The 20,053-nt window shown below is 39.9% G+C and overlaps 1 protein-coding gene across 1 annotated transcript in view; it reads left to right on the top strand.

Moving 5' to 3' along the window:
- TMEM131 (transmembrane protein 131) overlaps positions 1-20,053 on the top strand; it is a 202,855-nt gene that overhangs the window by 66,037 nt on the left and 116,765 nt on the right. Inside the window, exons 3-4 of the mRNA XM_079792637.1 lie at positions 2,113-2,153; positions 16,813-16,881. Coding sequence (XP_079648763.1) covers positions 2,113-2,153; positions 16,813-16,881 — 110 coding nt within the window. The remainder of the gene's footprint in view (positions 1-2,112; positions 2,154-16,812; positions 16,882-20,053) is intronic.

Raw genomic sequence — 20,053 nt, 5'->3', positions numbered from 1 at the left:
TGATTGATTGATAGGCATTTGGGTTGCTTCCACTCTTTGGCTTATTGTGACTGATGCTACTATGAACATGGATGTCCACATATCTGCGTCCCTGCTTTCTGTTTTCAATTCTTTTGGGGTCTATATCCAGAAGTGGATTTACTGGATCATATGGTCATTGTTTAATTTGTTGAGGAACTTCCATACCATTCTCCGCAGCAGCTGCACATTTTACACTCCTGCTAACAGTGTCAATGGGTTTCAATTTCTCCACATCACCAACTTCACTTACTCCAATTACCAACACTGGCTATTTTCTGTGTTTGTTTTTATAGTAAATAACCTGATGGGAGTGAAGTGGTATCTCATTGTGGTTTTTGGTTTGTACTTCCCTAGTGATCAATAATGTTCAGTATTTTTTCATGTGCCTGCTACCCATTTGTATGTCTTTAGAGAAATGTCTGTTCAAGTCATTTATTGATTTGAGAGAGAAAGGGGGAGAGAAAAACATCAATGTGAGAGAGAAACATTGACAGGTTGCCTTCCGTACACACCCTGATTGGGGATCAAACCTGCAACCTGGGCATGTGCCCTGCCTGGGAATCAAACCAGTGACCTTTTGCTGCACGGGACAATGCTCAACTAATTGAGCCACACCGGCCAGGACACTGATGCTATTTCTTAGAGTTTGGGCGTTTGCTCACATATCATTAAATGTTTTATTTTCTTCATTGGTTGCCTCCCAACTTCTTGCTTTCTCTCTTATCCTCCTCAAATCTGTCCTCTACACTAAAGCCAGAATAATATCTTTAAAACCATGTCTGTCTCTGTCTCTTACTCCTCCAGACCCCTTGTATTGCATTTAGAATATACACAATTTGAACTTCTTACCATGGCTTCTCACCAGAGCACAATGTAATCTGAATCTGCCCCCTGCCTTGCCTTCCAGCCTCATTTTCCTCTCTTCTTTACCTTCTCTCCAAACTCCAGCCACATAGACCTGCTGTCTTTTTTTCCAACATGCAGGCTCTTCCCTGTCTGAGGACCTGTGCCCATGCTGTTTTCTCCACCACCACCCAGTCTTGCTTCCACCACCCAATCTTACTTCTGCACACAGCTCTCTTTACCCTTTAGGCTTTAGTGTAAATGTTATCTCTGATGACAGGCCTTCCCTCATCACATGTTTAAGCACGTCACCTATTCTCTGACACAGCACCTTTCCAGGGTGTTCATAGTCCTTTATTCAATGTTTAAACACATTTTTCTTTACTTTTTTACCCATCACTGTTTATCCCCCCATACCCTCCTCCACCTCTACCCACCTCGCTCCCTCTCCAATACCTTGGGGTCTATAATGGCCGTAACTGTTATACACCAACACGTGGCACACAGCGGTCAACAGTGAGTAGTGAGAGGCACATGGAGCCTCACAAAGTGATTGTGAAGAGGACTCTTCTCATTGGAGGTGTTGGTCTGGCAAACTTTTAAAAACCAATTACATTACTTTTTATTATTTTCTTGTTTGTTAAAAAATGTAATCCAAATTATTCTCACACTTAAATTATAGGTTTCCCCTTCTATCTGAAAGCAAAGTTTTCTGTGAAACTTCTCATAAGCCAAAATGGTGTAAAGCAGAGAAGCACAGTCATATCTATGGGGAAAATTTTAAGTGTTCCCAGACCCAAAATTCAACACAGGCACAACGTCTTTATTTTGTTCATCACTATCAATATGCGTAATTATGTCCAGTTTCATGCTAAAACTTAACATTCTTACGAGTTCTCTCAGCCTTTTCTGATACCCTAAGGACACGGCTTGCAAAGGGACATAAAAAATCAAGGGAGATAAGACTCAGATGCTCTAGGTTATTTTGGTTACTGAAAGCAGGTACTAATGCAGGTGTTTCGTCAAGTGAAGTGGCATAATGTGAACTTACAAAAAGCAGAGGATACCTGTACATACTAGTAGTGTGACAAATCATTTCATATGATTTGGGCATCAGGTTTAACCTGAAAATTCAAGTGAGCATAAGATCATGATTGAAATTACAACAAAATATTTTGGATATTTCGTATGTCTCTAGAATAAAGATTTTATTTTAGTATTTTTACCATTGTTTTCTTCCTTTCACAGACTGAGACAACACTTGGATTCAGTTCCTATCAACAAAAAAGGTAAAGAAGAAATATATATATTTTTTACAATATATAAAATTCAGTAGATTTAGTAAAATACTAACATACTTTCAGTTCCTTCTGGGGGATTCCTGCAATGTTCCCCATTTCTTCCCCATACTTTTTTGATGAAGAGGGAAAAGTATATTATAAATCATATTATATCATGTATTTCAAGTGTTGTGTATGGAAAGCCAGGTTTAAATCTGAATTTACATGTGATGCATTGTGTAGTATATCATATATGAAAGGTTTTTACTCCGAGCTGAAACTTCCTGGCTTTTTCAGAGGATCAACTTTGTAACTCCCTAGAGACTTCTCTTGTGGCTCTCCCTGCCTTTTATGGACAGACCATTGCTGCCTTCAGTATCGCCAGAGGTCATTCTGTCTGCAGGCCCCTAGAGGGGAAACTGGGAGTAGTGAGACCCAGTCCCCTGGAAAGGATGCATTTTAAACACAGATTCTCAAGACTACAAGAGAGCTGTTTTACCCTCAGGTGTTATTAAACTGTTCCAGTATACACGCATGTGAATTGAAGATGCCTTTCACACCTCCACATTTTTTGGTCTTTTGGTAGCTTCTCACATGTATTATGGAGACAATATAAAGAATAATACTGCCTGATCCTCTTCCATATCCAGAGAGGGCCTGGTTTCTGGAGGGAAAGAAGAGTTTTTTGTGAATGAGAGATCCTTGATACTAAAGTACATCCAGAAGTATCTCCACACCAGTGAAATTCAGATGGCATCAACAGAACATTTTATTTTGAGACAGAAGTAGCAAATATTCCGATTAAGACTAGGACAGCTAGAAACTTTACTTTAAAAATATGTATAATTGAAACTCCTTCAGTAATCACTGTGTTGTTTTTTTGCTCTTTCATATCTGCAGTTAAATGTCCCTGCTCCCCTATTGCTCTGTCCTTCTCCCTGATGTTTTACTTATGCCTCTTGGGACCTGATCTGCTTGTGACCCATGCCCTAAGGAGATGCCCACTGGCAATAGTGAGGTGTAGACTTCTCTACTATTATGCTTATAAGTCGTAATGCCACCTTCTGTCCTTCACCCCTCCCCAAATGTTTTTGACTCTGGTGGGATTATTTCCAGACCACTGAGAGTCTAGCCTGATGCCACCTTGGCTGGACCGTCTAAGAATCCTAGAACTCTGACCCATCTGAAGCAAAATTAGTGTTGAGAAAAGCATGCCTGATAGCTTGTGCTTCTTCCTCAATCCTTTATTCCAGCAGTTAGGAAATTAGCTACGGAATTATACTGGGCTACATTTATGAAAATGATCTTATTCATCATGATCTTGATCAAGATCTGGGCTTTGAGTTATTTTCCTCGTATAATGAAGAATTTACATGAATACGTAATGATATTCTGATCTCACGTTCCACTTATCTGTTATCTGCATCTGTCTAATGAACTACCCCGAAACTTACTGGCAAAAAACAATCATCATGCTATGCTGTCAGATACTGTAGGGCAGGAATTCAGGCAGAGCTCAGCAGAAACAGCTTGCCTCTGCTCCATGGTGATCGGGGCCTCAGCTCGGGAGACTCCAGCGCTGGGAATGACTCAATGGCAGGGGGCTGGAGATAGGATTGCTCTCATGTTGGTGCTAGCTTGTTACCTGGGACTTTAGCTGAGCAGTCACCTAGAACACCTGCATGTGGGCCCCTCTGTGTGGTCTTTCACAAAGGTTTGGGCTTCTTTATTTTACAGCCTGTGGCTGGATTCCAAGAGTGAACATCCCAAAGAGAGCCAGTGGGAGCTGGATCACCTTTTATGACCTATCCTCATATAGTGTTACTTCTGTCATGTTTTTGGTCACTTAGATTGGCATGGAATTAAGGCATTAGTGAGGTGGAGGCAGAGATTTATACCTATTGATAGCAGGAATATTGGAGAATTTGTAGATATGTTTTACAACAATCATACCTTTCTTTTCTCACTGAGACAATGAATTAGATAAACATTAGGTTCAAATTGGTATGCAGTAATACCATATGGTATGGACTGGATTGGGCAGTAAACAGATGTTTAGTCAGCCCAGGCTGCTACAACAGAATACCACACAGATTGGGCAGCTAAGCAACAGACATTTCTTTCTCACAGTTCTAGAGGTAGGGAGTTCAAGATCAAGTTGCCAGCAGATTTGGCTCCCCAGTGGGCTCTCTTCTTGGCTTGCAGAGATCTGCCTTCTCCCTTTTGTCCTCACATGGCAGAGAGAGAAAGAGGAAGCAAACTTTCTGGTGTCTCTTCTTTTAAGGGCTTAACCCTGATGACCTCATCTAACCCTAATTACCTCCCAAAAGCTCCATCTCCAAATGCCGTCACATTGGGGGTTAGGATTTCAACATGTGAATTTTGGGAGGATGCCGTTCAATCTATGGTCATATACAAGTTTAAATTTAGATTTTAGCTCATACCAACCAACTAAAAACTAAAGAGCTGGCCCTGGCTGGTGTTGCTCAGTGGTTACAGTGTTGGCCTGTGCACCGAAGGATCGCTGGTTTGGTTCTCAGTCAAGGGCACGTACCTGGGTTGCGGGTTCACTCCCTGGCCTGGATTGGGACACCTGCGGGAGGCTACCAATCGTTGTGTCTCTCTCATACTGATGTTTCTCTCTCTCTCCCTAGTTTCCTCTCTCTCTCTCCCCCTCCCCCCCCTTACTTCCTCTATCTCTAAAAATCAATGAAATAGAATAAAGCAAAAAAAAAAAAACCTAAAGAGCTGTATTTATGAATTATATTTAATAAATCATTTGTTTAAAGCATGTGACTTGGAGAAAATATAGTCTCTATATTTACCTAGCAGTAATGATCAGAACATAGCTTCACACTGGAAGAATTTAGCCAGTCCTTTTTATATGTGGCTCAGTGTTGCACAGTCAAATTAAACAGTGCCTGAACTCTCATTAAATATGAATAACTTTAATGGAAATGTACATGTAAAATAAAATGTGAAATGGAAATATAAAATAAAATGTGCAGTCGTGTAACAACAGAAATTGTAAATGTATAGTTGTATCAGAATAGAAATTGTATTTTTTTTTCAGTCCAAATACAAACTTCTATAAAAGTGTCAGAGTTTGGGTTTGAAAATTTCACTAAGATGAAAGTTACCATATAATCAGAGATTATTCTAACAAGAGACCCCCATAGATTATCTTGTTGAGCCCCTTTGTTTGATACATGAAGAAGATGAGACTCATCCAACCAAGGGATGTGCCCAAGTTTAGTTAGAATTCATTATCTTCTTCTTTTTTTAATCCTCACCTGAGGATATATGTTCATTGGTGTGTTTTTTTTGGCGGGGGGTGTATTGGTGTGAGAGAGAAACAACAGTTGGTTGCCTCATGTCTGTGGCCAACTGGGGATTGAACCTCAACCTAGGTATGTGCCCTGACTGGGAATCGAACCCACAACCTTTTTACTATATTGGACGACACTCCAACCAACTGAGCCACCTGGCCAGGGCAGAATTCATTCTCTTCTGATTGCCAGCTCAGTGTTGCCTTCTCTTTGACTATTCTTATACCAGATATGGAATTCTTCAATATTCACTGTATGTTCTCTTTCAGCCAACATTCCTAGAAGAGGAATATAGAGCATTAGTAGGGATTAGAGGGGAAAGGCGATGAAAGAGCAGGGATGCCAGTGGAGGCATGCGGAAGGCATGCTTCAGAACTTGAGAGTACATGGCAGGGAGGAGTGTTGAAGAGAGGTAGGAGATGGGTTCTGCTTTCAGCTTCTTACAGTATCTGCTCTGTGCAGGGGCTCTGGATATACTCCCGCCTTCAGGGGTCTGGAAGGGTCGTGAAAACACCACTTCAGATGAGGTCGTCAAGCATATGTGTTGTTGAAGGGACAGGATACAGTCTACCTGTGGAAGGAAGCAGCACACTTGGAGAGGGTATTAGAATCAGTCGTGAAAACCTCAGGTTTTAGTTTAGGGGATCAAGGTATCTAAGACAAGTGGCTTAAAATACCTATTTAAAAGCTTTTTCACATTTTGTGTCATATTTACAAGGGAAAAAAATGAACTTTAAATTACCTCACAACATAAACCACAATTAACTTAAAAAGAACAGTAAGCCTATATGTAAGAGCTAAAAGCATAAAACATTTACAATAAGTTTAGTAGAAATGTTTGCAACCTGGACAAGCTTTTTTTAGGACACCAAAAACACATAAAAGAAAAAATGATACATTGGACTCATCAAAATTAAAAACTTTAGCTCCTCAGAAGGCACCATTTCCCCAATTATATTAAGATATAATCCTATATAATAAAGATGTAATATGCAAATGGTCATTATGCCATGAAGCATAACGACCAACCTCATAACGACCCGATCACGGATCAGCGGGAGGGTGGGGCAGCAGAGAGCTACAGGAGGGGGCAGGGCAGCAAGCTATGAAGAGGGGGGCGGGGGCAGAGGGAGCTACAGGAAGGCAGGTCAGCAGGAGGAGAGCTACTGACGAACTACTGGTGCATGGATTCGTGCACAGGGCTACTAGTTGATATATAACATTGTATAAGTTTAAAATATATAATACGATGATTCTATTTATGTATATATGCAAAATGGCATGCGGGGAGCGGGCCTAAGCCGGCAGGCGGACATCTCCCAAGGGGTCCTTAGCACTGCTGTGGAGGCAAGAGAGGCTCCCACCATTGCTGCTGCACTCGTCAGCCATGAGGCCAGCTTCTGGCTGAGCAATGCTCCCCCTGTGGGAGTGCACTGACCACAAGAGGGCAGTTCCTGCGTTAAGCATCCGCCCCTGGTGGTCAGTGCGCATCATAGTGACTGGTCATTCTGCCATTCAGTTGATTTGCATATTAGCCTTTTATTACATGGGAAAATCATGTCATCTGCAAACAGGTAATTTCACTTTTTCTTTCCAATTTTGTTGCCTTTTGTTTCTTTTTCTTGCCTGAATACTCTGGTTAGGACTTCCAGTATTATGTTCAGTAGGAATGGTGAGAGTGGGCACCCTTGTCGTCTTATGATATTAGAAGAAAAATTTTAATCCTTCACGTTTGTGTATGAAGTTATCTGTGTACTTGTCATGTGTGGCCTTTATTATGTTGAGGTACATTCTTTCTATACCCAATTTTTTGTATTTATCATGAATGGATATTGAATTTTGTCAAATTCACTTTCTACATCTATTGAGATGTATTATATGATTCTTATCTTTTAATCTATTAATGTGATGTATCACATGTATTAATTTGCATATGTTGAACCATTTTTGCATCCTAGAGATAAATCATGGTATATGATCTTTTTAATGTGCCTTTTTTGTATCTATATCTATCGGGATATTGGCTTGTAGTTTTCCTTTCTTGTAGTGTCCTTTGGTATCAGGCCTCATATAATGAGTTTGGAAGTATTTCCTCCTCTTCAGTTGTTTTGGAAGTGTTTGAGAAGGATTGGCATTAATTCTTTAAATATTTGGTAAAATTCACTGGTGAAACCATCTGGCCCTGTACTTTTTTCCTGTTCGGAGGTTTTTGTCTCCTTACTTGTTACTTGTCTGTTTATGTTTTCTATTTCTTTATGATTTAGTTTGGGTAAGTAGTATGTTTCTAGGAATTTATCCATTCTAGATTTCCAATTTGTTGGCGTATACTTGTTCATAGTACATGGTCTCTTATGATCCTTTGTATTTCCGTGGTATCCTCTTACATATATAATTTTTATTTTGGGGTCCGTTTTTTTCTTAGTGAATCTAGCTAACGGATTGTCAAGTTTGTTTATCCTGTGAAGGACTAACACTTAGTTTTATTTACCTGTTTTTATTGTTTTCCTCTTCTCTGTTAACATTTATTTCTGCTCTAATTCTTCTTCTGCTAACTTTGGGTTTAATTTGTTCTTTTTCTAGTTCCTTGCTATATAAAGTTACTTTATTTATAATCTGCCTTTATTCTTGATGTGTGCTTTTATCGCTCTAAATTTTTCTCTTAGGACTTCTTTCCTTTATCACATAAGGATTGATGTGCCGTGTTTCCATTTTCGTTTGTCTCAAGATACTATTTCATTTCCCTTTTGATTTCTTCTTTGATCCATTAGTTGTTCAGGAGTGTGTTGTTTAACCCTTTGCACTCACTTGCTTTTTTCTCAATTCCTTTATTCTAATGCTAACCGTGTCGAGTCACACTCGACATCCGAGTGCAAAAGGTTAATTTCCATGTACTAGTACTTATAAGTTTTCATGTTTTCCTCCTGTAAGTGAGTCTAGTTTTATACCATTACTAGAGGCCTGGTGCACGAAATTTATGCACTCACGGGCAGGGCGTGGTCCCTCAGTCCAGCCTGCGCCTTCTTGCAGTCCAAGAGCCCGCGGGGGATGTCTGACTGATGGCTTAGGCCATCAGTCAGACATCTTTAGCACTGCTGTGGCGGTGGGAGAGGCTCCCGCCACCACCACTGCACTTGCCAGCTGTGAGCCTGGCTTCTGGCTGAGCAGTGCTACTCCTGTGGGAGTGCACTGACCACCAGGGGGCAGCTCCTGCATTGAGCATGTTCCCCCTGGTGGTCAGTGTGCGTCATAGTGACTGAACATTCTTCTGTTGGGCCAAAACCGGCTCTCCGACATCCCCTAAGGGGTCCTGGATTGCAAGAGGGCACAGGCCTGGCCGAGCGACCCCACTGGTGCACGACTGGGGCTGGGGAGGGACACGGGAGGTTGGCAAGGTGGGGAAGGACTGCAGGAGGGCTCCAGGTTGTGTCCTGCCCGTCTCACCCAGTCCCAAGTGGCTGGACCCCAATAGCAAGCTCACCTACCAGTCGGAGCACCTGCCTCCTGGTGGTCAGTGCACATCATAGCGAGCAGTTAAGTGGCCTTACCATATCATTAGCATATTATGCTTTGATTGGTTGAACGGCTGACTGGATGACCGGACACGTAGCATGATAGGCTTTTATTATATAGGATGGTAAGAAAAAATACTAGATATAATTTCAACCTTCTTAAATTTGCTAAAACTTATTTTGTGGCCTAACATATGATCTCTTCTAGAATGTTGCATGTGAACTTGAGAAGAATATGCATTCTGCTGTTGTTGAACAAAACGTTCTGTGTACTTTTCTTACCTCTATTTGGTCTATAATGTTGTTCAGTTCCACGGCTTTCTATTCATTCTCTGTCAGGATGATCTATCCATTGTTGATAGTGGAGTATTAAAGTCTCCAGCTATTATTGTGTTTCTATTTATTTCCTTTTTTAGTTAAATGTTGATATTTGCTTAAAATATTTAGGTGCCCTGATGTTGGGGTGCATAAATATTTATACTTTTTAGGTTGTCTTGATAGATTGACCCCTTTATCATTATAGCTTAAAGTCTATTTTGTCTGATATAATTATAGCTATTCCTTCTTTATTTTAGTTATTTTGTTGAAATACTTTTTTCTATCCTGCCACTCTCAATCCATGTGTATCTTTAAAGCTAAAGTTAGTCTCCTGCAGGCAGCATATCTTTGGATCTTGTTTTTTCTTTTTTCATTCATTTCGCCATTCTAAGTCTTTTGATCAATTTTTGTTTAAAGTAGTGATTGATAAAGTAAGGACTTACTATTGTCATTTTGTTAATTTCTTTCTTTTTTAAATCCTTTGTTCCTTACTTCTTACTTACCTTATTGTATTCTCTGATTTGATGACCTTTTGTGGTAGTATGGTTTGACTTCTTTATCATAATTTGTTGTGGTACAGTATTCTTGGATTCAGACCCTTATTTGCATGATTTTGTATATTTCATTCCATTCCCTTCTGGCCTGATGTGTTTCTGTTGAAAAATCAGTCGCTAGTTTGATGAGGGATCCTTTGTAGATAATTTTCTGTCTCTGGCCGCTTTTAAGATTCTGACTTTGTCGTTGGTGTTTGCTAGTTTAATATAATGTGCCTTGGTGTCAGTCTTTTGGGGTTCATTTTGCTTGGGACTCGGTGAGCTTCTTGGATTTGTGTGGTTTTTTTCTTCCCTAAATCAGGGAAGTTTTCTGTCATTATTTCTTCAAACAGGTTTTCTATTCCTTGCTCAGTTTCCTCTCCTTCTGGAACCCTATTATGCGGATTTTTTGTTTGTTTGTTTCATGTTGTCCCCAAGTTCCCTTAGGCTCTCCTCCTGCTTTTTAATTTTTTTTTCTAGAAGCTGCTCTTCTTGGGTATTTTTTCCTAACTTGTCTTCTAGCTCACTGATGCGGTCCTCTGCTTCTTCTAGTCTACTCTTGATGCATTCTATTGAGTTCTTTACAGCAGCGATGTTATTTTTCATTTCTTCTTGATTCTTCTTCATTTCCTTTTGGTTCTTACACATATTGTTGAATTTGTCTTCCATTCTTTTCAGCCACCTTATGACCATTTCTCTGAATTCTTTCTCGGACAGGTTGCTTGCCTCCATTTTGTTTACTTCCTTTTCTGGTGATGCCTGCTTTTCTTTCATATGCGGGCTGTTTCTTTGTCTCTCCATGTTCTCTCTTCTCCGCTTGTCTGGTTATATAGTTCTCTCTCTCCTGCGTTGATTTAAATGCACAAAATACAACACAACAAGGCACAACACGCAAGGCACTGAACACAAATGTATTCACGATATTAACCCCAAATAAAGGTGACCACCAGAGAAAGGCGAATTAGAGGATAAGAAAGAAAGAAGAGGGAAAAAAAGAAGAGGGGGAAAAAAACTATAAATATGGGGAGAAAACTCCAATAGAACAGCCACTGACCCCAACACATGCCAGCAACAAATACCTGGAGATGAATGCAAACTACAAACAACAACTAATATCAAGTGAGGCAAGGGAAAACAGAAGCAAAAAACAAAAACAAAACAAACAAAAAAACAAAAAGCGAAACAATCTCATAAGCCAGCACAAAAAAAAAATCGATATAATCAGCAATCAAGGAAACAACTACAAAAGGACAGAGAGAGAAAAAAATTTTGGATAGTCAAGAAAGAGAAGAGAGGTGTGTATGAACTTGGAGCAGGGGATTAGAAATTAGATATATAAGTAGGGTGAAATTTTAATGGGGTAAAAAGAAGGAATAGGGAAAATCTAAAACAGGAACAGGGTAATAGAAACAGGACAACAAAAGGGGAAAAGTGAGGAAGAGAGTGATGGTGTAAAGGTAAGGTTGAGATAGAGTAAAATGATGCTAAAGGAAAGATGAACATAGAATGTAGAACACTAATCCCAAAGTAAAATAAAGAGAAAATAAATGACACTTTAAAAAAAAAAAAGGTAAAATAGTAGTAGTAATAATACTGACTGAAAATAAAAATGTAATAATTAAAAAGGTAAAATCAAGTGAGGAAAAAAGGAAAAAAAAATAGTTTCTTAAGTAGAAAATGAAAAAAAATAAAAATGTGCAGTAGTGAAGGTCATTCACTTCCTCTACTGTTCTGTTTGGCACACCTGTTTCCTAGTCAGGACAGTATTGAAGTTCCCTGCATTCCACTGCTCCTCAGTGTTGTAAGCCAGTCCTGATTTTTAAGCAGGCAGTTTATTTGTGTTTACACAAGAGTTAATTTGTGATTCAATCCTTTGGTGGCAGTGTTTCTGGATTGACCTCCGAGTCTATAGGTCCTCTCTAGTTAGTGTTTAGATATTGTTTTTCCTGTGGCACTTAATACCGGTTTGGGGGAGTGGGTTGCCCCAGAGCTGGTTCTCTGATGGTTATTCCCCACTCTGATCCCCAGGTTCCAGAAAAACAACTTTCCCTTGAAGTCTCTTAGAGTGTCCCCAATTGGGTGATTCTATGTATTGGGCTTAGTAATCAGAAGGAAGAATTTAAAGAGGGGGGAAAAAAAGAGCCAGAATTAAGTGTGCGAATTCCAGGGCTTCGCGCAAGTATGTGCAGTCTTTTTTCTCCTTGGGTCTAAGCAGCCAGCACACTTTTAAAATTTTTAGGCTGTCCTTTTGCGCCCAGATCAAAATGGGTTGCTTTTTAGAGTTCCCTTCTGTTAGCAGCTCTGCGAACCCCCTTCCACATTCACGGATCACGGCAGTCCCAACGGATTTTTCTAGGCGCAGACTTCCTCAGGTCTCCAGCTCCCGCGTGCGCGTTTCTCTCTCCTGCCGGGACCATAGACCTCATCTTCTCCAAGGCGAAATCTGATCTTTCCATGGTGGAGTGTAGAGCTCCTCTGAATCCGTGTGCTTGCACCACTTGGGGACCGGTGTTCTCGGGTTCGCAGCTGTTCGTTGGTTCCGTAGTTGTAGATTCCCAGGCTTTTCAGGCTTCCGATAACATCCACTTTTCCTTCAAGATGGCGCAGTCTCCGCGTCCAAGTCGGTCGCTCCAGGATGGAACCCAGCAGCAGTGGGGGCTGCCCGGTCAGGGGAGCCCCGTCCGACAGTCCCCCACAGTCTCCTGGAGTATAGCTCACCAACAAACACTCCCCGTGCAACCACACGTTCTCTCTTTGTTTTTTCACTAACACACTATCTTGCAGTCTGCCTTCCCGTCAGCAGCCATCTTCCTTTTCCTGAAGAATGCCCTTTAGCATTGTTTGTAGGAAAGGTCTAGTGAAAGTTATCTCCCTTAGGTTTTGTTTGCTGGGGAAGTGTTTAGACGGTTTTGTTAGTTGTAGTATTGTTGATTGGTAGTTATTTTTCCCTCAGTATTTTGAATATATTTTCCCATTCTTTCCTGGCCTGCAAAGTTGTTGTTGTTTTTTGTGGGGTTTTTTGTTTGTTTATTTTGTTTGTTGTTGTTGTTTAGAAATCCACCTATAGTTTTATAGGGGTCCCCTTGTATGTAATGTGTCTCTTTTCTCTTACTGCTTTCAAAATTCTCTTTGATTTTTTAAAAATATATTTTTATTGATTTCAGAGAGATAGGGAGAAGGAAAAAGAGAGAGAAACATCAGTGTTGAGAGGGAATCATTGGTCAGCTGCCTCTTGCATGCCCCTTATTGGGGATCGAGCCCACAACCTGGGCATGTGCCCTAATCAGGAATCAAACTGTGAGTTCCTGGTTCATAGGTTGACACTCAACCACTGAGCCACACTGGCTGGGCTCTGTCTTTGATTTTGACAGTTTAATTTTAATGTGTTTCAGTATAACCTGTTTCAGGTTCAACCTATTTGGGGTCATTTGGGCCTCATGAGTCTTCATTTTGTTTTTGATATATTTTTACTAGAGGCTTGGTGCACAAATTTGTGCACGGGTGGGGTCCGGCTGGCCTGCCCCGATGGGGGCCTGTCGGGCTGGGCTGGCGGGAGGGAGGGGACGTGGGAGATTGGCCAGCTGGCCCTGCCCCCAATCAGGGTGGGGGGCTGATCGGGGGCAGATGATGATGGGGGAGGGGCCATGGGCAGTTGCGGGGGCTAATCGGGGCCCCATCAGACCTGTTGGCCCCCACAATGCATGTCATAGCAACTAGTCGTTCTGTTGTTCTGGTCGCTTGGCTTTTATATATATAGATTGATTTCAGAGAGAAAGGGAGAGGAGAAAGAGATAGAAACATCAATGATGAGAGAGAATCATTGATTGGCTTCCTCCTGTACACCCTACACTGCGGATTAAGCCCGCAACTCGGGCATGTGCCCTGACCGGAATCGAACTGTGACCTCCTGGTTCATAGGTCGATGCTCAACCACCGAGTCATGCTGACAGGGTGGGCCTCGTGAATCTTAATATTAATTTCTCTCCCCGTGTTTGTGAAGTTTTCATTCATTATTCCTTTCAATATACTTTCTTATCCTTTCTCTGCTCCTTCTGTGATTCCCATAATATTTTTATTATTCTTCTTGATGGTATCCTGTAGATTCCACATGCTTTCTTCACTTTTTTTTTGTTCTTTCTTCTTTTCGCTCCTCTAACTAGATATTTTCAAATTAACTATCTTCCAGTCCACTGTTTCTTTCTTCTCCTTTGTCAAGATTATTATTCAGTGCATTTTATTTTTCAGCACTAGGATTTCTGTTTGGTTTCTTTTTAGTAGTTTCTATTTCTTTGTTTTCATTTTGTTCATGCATTGTTTTCCTAATTTTGTCTATATGTCTTATAGTTCACTAAATGTATTTAAGAATATCGTTCTTAATTCTTGGTCAGACAGTTCGAATATCTCTTTCTTTAGGGTCAGTTTTTGGAGCTTTATTAGTTTGCTTTGGTGGTATCATGTTTACCTGGTTGTTCATAATTCTTTATTTTTTTCCTTGGTAACTACACATTAGAGTAAGTGGTGTCCTCTTTCAGATTTTATCGCCTGCTTTAGCAGAAACAGTCCTTCACCACTCAGCTTAGGAGGCTTGATGGGTCAGCTGGTAGTATCTGTCCATTGCTTGGGTCTCAGTTTATCCAAAGTCACAGGGGTGGGGTAGGGAGATGCCAGACACTGGGAGCTACGACCTCAGGCACCAGAGGGTTGCCAGGGAGGCTGCAAGGACAGTTGGCACCAGGGAGGCTGCAAGGACAGTTGACAGGTGTGGAGCGCGGCAGGGAGGCCCTAAGGAGGCACGCTGCCCAGAGGCCTGGAGCGGCTGGGGGGCAGGGCTGCCGCCATCTTTGTCAGGTTAATTTGCATAGTCACTCTTGATGGGCTGTGGGCGTCGTGAAGTGATGGTCAATTTACATACTTCTCTTTTATTAGTATAGATCAGTGGTCGGCAAACTGCGGCTCGCGAGCCACATGCGGCTCTTTGGCCCCTTGAGTTTTTAGAAAGGCCAGCTTAGGAGTACCCTAATTAAGTTAATAACAATGTACCTACCTATATAGTTTAAGTTTAAAAAATTTGGCTCTCAAAAGAAATTTATATCGTTGTACTGTTGATATTTGGCTTTGTTAACTAATGAGTTTGCCGACCACTGGTATAGATGAATGAGTTACACATTTACTTTGTGCAGTATACTTTCCCCTTGATTGGATTAAGACATCATGCAAGTTTGGGTTTCACATCATTAAAACTGATGAACTTTATCAGTAGTAGTATCTCTTGTTTCAAAGGAGCCAGAGTTACATCTTGTCTTAGAAGGGCAGAAATCAAGAGTAGATTCTGTACCTCTTGCTGCATGTAGCAGCTGTCTTGTGAGAAATTAGCCTTCTTTGTCCCAACATCTTTAGTTTTGTGCTTTAGTACAGTATTATCTTAATGTTGGGTATTTTTCTTCTTGTTGGAACATCTTTGCTGTTCACCATATGTAGAGGGATTTTCAAGCAGCACAGAGGATTGCTCTTAATTGGTAGGACTAAACACACCTTTTACTTTAGAGCTTTTAATTCAATTATTCCACTCCTCAGACTATTTAATTGTTATAGAATTGAGTTAAAGCTAAATTTCCTACATATTTTGTATGTTCTTGTCTATTTCTAATGTATTTTCTTTGTTTTTTAAGTAAAATTACTGTATAATTTGAAGCTTGTGTTCTTGTGAATTGTGGTGGTGATGGAAGTAGTCGTCTCCCAGAATGAATTTTGTTCTTATATCACTTCTTAAAATGCAACAGAAAGATAAATATTGACTATTTAGAAACTTCAGTGGTCGACTGAATTTCTGACTTTCTTGGTATGTAAACAGATGACTGTAGTTATGTGGACTCAACCCCCATGTCGTTTATATTTAGCATCACTATGAGATCGTGGTGATGCTGAGAAGGTTTGCTATTCCGAAACCTGTTCTAGTGGGAAGTACTAGTATCAGATGGGATGGTTAGACAAGATACTCAAATATTTAGGCCAAGATGGCATAGATCAGTGTATTCCAGACTCTCAGGTTAAAAAGGTATGTCAGCCGAAACCGGTTTGGCTCAGTGGATAGAGCGTCGGTCTGCGGACTGGAGGGTCCCGGGTTCGATTCCGGTCGAGGGCATGTACATTGGTTGCGGGCACATCCCCGGTAGGGGGCGTGCAGGAGGCAGCTGGTCGATGTTTCTCTCTCATCGATGTTTCTAGCTCTCTGTCCCTCTCCCTTCCTCTCTGTGAAAAACCAATAAAATATATATTTAAAAAAAAAAAAGGTATGTCAGTTCTTGGAAATTTCTATCCCAAAATTAATTTTTATTTAATTCCTTTGCCATTTTTTAAAATTGATTTTTAGAGAGAGTGGAAGTGAGGGGAAGAGACAGAGAAACATCAATGTTAGAGACAGACACATTGATTGGTTGCCTCTCGTACATGCCCTGACCAAGGCCAGGGATCAAGCCTGCAACCGAGGTACATTTCCTTGACTAAAATCGAACCTGGGATCCTTCAGTCCACAGGCCAATGATCTATCCACTGAGCCAAACCGGCTAAGGCTCCTTTGCCATTTTAGTTATAATATGTATATTGTCTTCCAAGTATGTGTAGTTGTATTATCTATTTATAGTTCATTGTACATATATAAAAAATCCAAGTGAATATGTTAAGGTATATTATTAACAACTATATCAACCAAATAAATTTTAACATTGCGTCTACCTAATTAGTTTGTTTGTGCATTACCTTTCCATAGGAAAATTACTCCTGTGTTGTTGGTTTTTTTAATTTTGTTAAAACACACATTTACTGATATGCTCTAATAAAGTAATGCACATCCCTAATAGAACATTAGACTTAACCTTTCTTAAGGATATGTTTTTGTGACAAAATTTAAGTGTCTGACTTTGGCTTGGGAAATAGGTTATTTGAGGAATTGCTTCTTATGCTGTTTTCTTTTTACTTGCAGTATATCTCTGTACCGGGGTAATTGCAGGCCTATACGATTTGAACCACCAATGCTGGATTTCCATGAACAGTAAGTTTAAAATGTTCAGACCATAGTTATTCCTTTCAACTACTGTGTATACTTTATTCATGCATTGTCTTGCCTTTTGTCTGTGTTATCTACATGAGAAAGTTAATGTTCAAGTCACCAGGGAAACAAATAATGTTTAATGCAGTTTACATATGGGAAACAATATTATAAACCAAACATAAAATATTAACTTTTGAAGTTTAAAAACTACTCACATATTTCAGTCTCTTTTCAGAGACTCCTATCTTCAGGAGCAGAATGAAATTTATAGGTTACCTTTTCTGATTTGCACTTAATTTCCATTTTTATTATTTAAATGTTTCCTGTGGATATAGAAGGATATACTATTTGTTTGATATACTACATGTGCTTTTATTTTTATTTTTTAATCCTCCCCTGAGTATATGTTTTTATTATTTTTTAGAGAGGAAGGAAGGGAGGGAGAGAGAAAGGAACATTGATGTCAAAGAGAAAACATTGTTTCGTTGCCTCCCATATGCTCCCCAATCAAGGATTGAACCCACATCCTAGGTATGTGCCCTGACCAGGAATGGAACCCGCCACCCTTTTTTAGGTGTTTAGGATGATGCTCCAACCAACTGAGCCACCTGGCCAGAGAGATACAAACTTTTTAAAAAATTGATTTGAGAGAGAGAGAGAGAAACATTGATGTGAGAGAGAAAATCAGTCAGCTGTTTCCTGAATCCACCTGGACCAGGGATGAAGCCCGCAACCTCTCTGTGCATGGGACAACACTCAACTAACTGAGCCACACTAGACAGGTCTAAAGTACAAACTTTTATACACCATCAAAACAATAATCTTAATCAACTACAGTAAAAGCATTTAAACACATAGAGGCTAAATAGCATGTTATTAAACAATGAATGGGTTACCAATGAGATCAAGAAAGAAATAAAAAAAACTTCCTGGAAACAAATGAAAATGATCACACAAAAACCCAAAATCTATGGGATACAGCGAAAGTAGTCCTAAGAGGGAAGTTCATAGCACTACAGGCCTACCACACACACACACAAAAAAAAAACACAAGAAAAAATAATAATAAACTATTTAACACTACACCTTAAAGAATGAGAACGGGAACAATAAGAAAAGCCCAGAGTAAGTAGAAGGAAGGAAATAATAAAGATCAGAGCAGAAATAAATGACAGAGAGATTAAAAAAAAACCCATACAAAACATCAGCGAAACCACATATCTCACTCATATGTGGAATCTAATGGACAAAATAAACTGATGAACAAAATAGATCTAGAGACATAGAAGCATGGAACAGACTGTCGAGTCTCAGAGGGAAGGACGGGATGGGTGGGTGGATGGGAAGAGATCAACCAAAGAACTTGTATGAGTATATGTATAACCTATGGACATGAAGTCCTGGGGTGGGGGGTGGGCTAAAAAGGGTCAGTGGGGAAAAGAGGAGACTTTTAAAAAATAATAGTATCACCGTCCCAGAAGAGCAAACAAAAGCAAATCCCACAGAAAGACAGTGTTCAGCTACAGACTTGCTTCCTCAAACTATATCTCTGGCTCACCTCCTACTTCTGGGTCTCAGGTTTTGCACATTGCAGATACACTAGGGGAAGTCTTCACCCATATTTAGTTTCAACCCAGTTTAGCAGGTGGATTAAAAGAATATCTTATATGATATAGTTGCTTCAATAATGCCCCTCTGGTGAATTAGAAGGATCAGAATAAAAACTGATGAGCTCCATTCTAAGGCTATGGTGTGAGCAAAACGAGGGTATATGAGTATATATGAGGGTAGGGTAGAGGAGATCAGTGTATAGTACTAATATTTTTAGTCTAAGATAGTGAGTTTTTACTTTGAAAACCTTAGTAGTAGGCATTCTAGACAGGTTATTTCAAAAGTTATACTCAACTCTTTTTCGCTTCATTAGTTTTTTGTTGTTTTGAGGGAGTCTTACAAATTTCATGGATCCCTTGAGATAAAAAAGTTTTCAGGAATTCAGAATACCTTATTTGGAATTGGGAATTCCTATTCCAGATTATCTGTCCCTCAACCCTTTAAATAATGACCCACCCCAAATAGGAGAAACTGAATTTTCATAAATCCTTATTATAAAACCACCACATGAATATAAACAGAGTTTGCTAAATTTAGAACTTTTGACTAGAAAATCAGAGGGGATGTGAATGAAAGAATTTGCCTGGCATTTTTATTTTTAAATTTTTTTGTCGGGCATTTTTAGAGTTAAGGTTCGTTTTTATGAAACTTGAACGTAGTTTAGAACAAACAATGAATTGTTTTGCAGAAAGTAAATGATCACTGAGTCAGAAAGTAACTGATTGCTAAAGGAAATCAGAGATGTGTTAGCACATATCCTTTTTTAAAATATGTTTGTTTTTCACCCTCAGAAACATAAAACTTAGTTGATTGAAATTTTTTCCTTCATGGACTACTTTTCTGTTTTTGCCTCAAAAAATCCCTGCTCTTTCTTAAATGAATATTAAGTGGAAAAAGAATTATATTAGGATACCTTAGTATAGAATGACCCATTTTCATATCCCCATGCCAGGTTAGTCACCATCCACACCACCCTGCATTTTTGTTCATACATTGCCAGTTTGTTTTGGGGTTTTTAGGGTTCCTTTCCACTCCCCCAGTTATCCAGCCCTTAAGATAAGTGACCCTGTTCCTAGCTCAGTAGTAAATCCTGATTAATCTACGTCAGCTGTAATAATCCTATTCTTGTTTGTGATCAATTCAGGGATGGATGTGACTCCATTTTACCCAACATAATGCGGTCTGGTCTACTAAAGGATTTCTGGGGAAGAATTTTTTTTTCACTTTAAAAGCGAGATAGGTACAATAAAGAAATACCCCTCTTCCTTGCTGAGTATTGTCTGCTTGTGATTTCTGTGGTGCTTTGGCAACTCTCTGGTAATCAGAAGTGCTAGCCTGCGGACAAAGTCAGCGAAGTTTGTCTGACAGAGAAGAAAAATGGAAAGAACTTGTGCCCTTGACCATATTGTCAAACTGCTGAATTAATTAACCCCGGAACTGCCTAACTTCAGGTCTTTTTGTTAGGTAGCACTTACTATTCTTGCTTTCTTGATCTGTTGTAGAGTACATGGCATTGTTGACCTATTCCTCCCTCTCAACTCTTCTCTCCCTCTACCCTTGT

The sequence above is a fragment of the Cnephaeus nilssonii genome (assembly GCF_951640355.1).
Source record: "Cnephaeus nilssonii genome assembly, chromosome: 15".
NCBI lineage: Eukaryota > Metazoa > Chordata > Mammalia > Chiroptera > Vespertilionidae > Cnephaeus > Cnephaeus nilssonii.
This window is presented reverse-complemented; position numbering and strand designations above follow the sequence as displayed.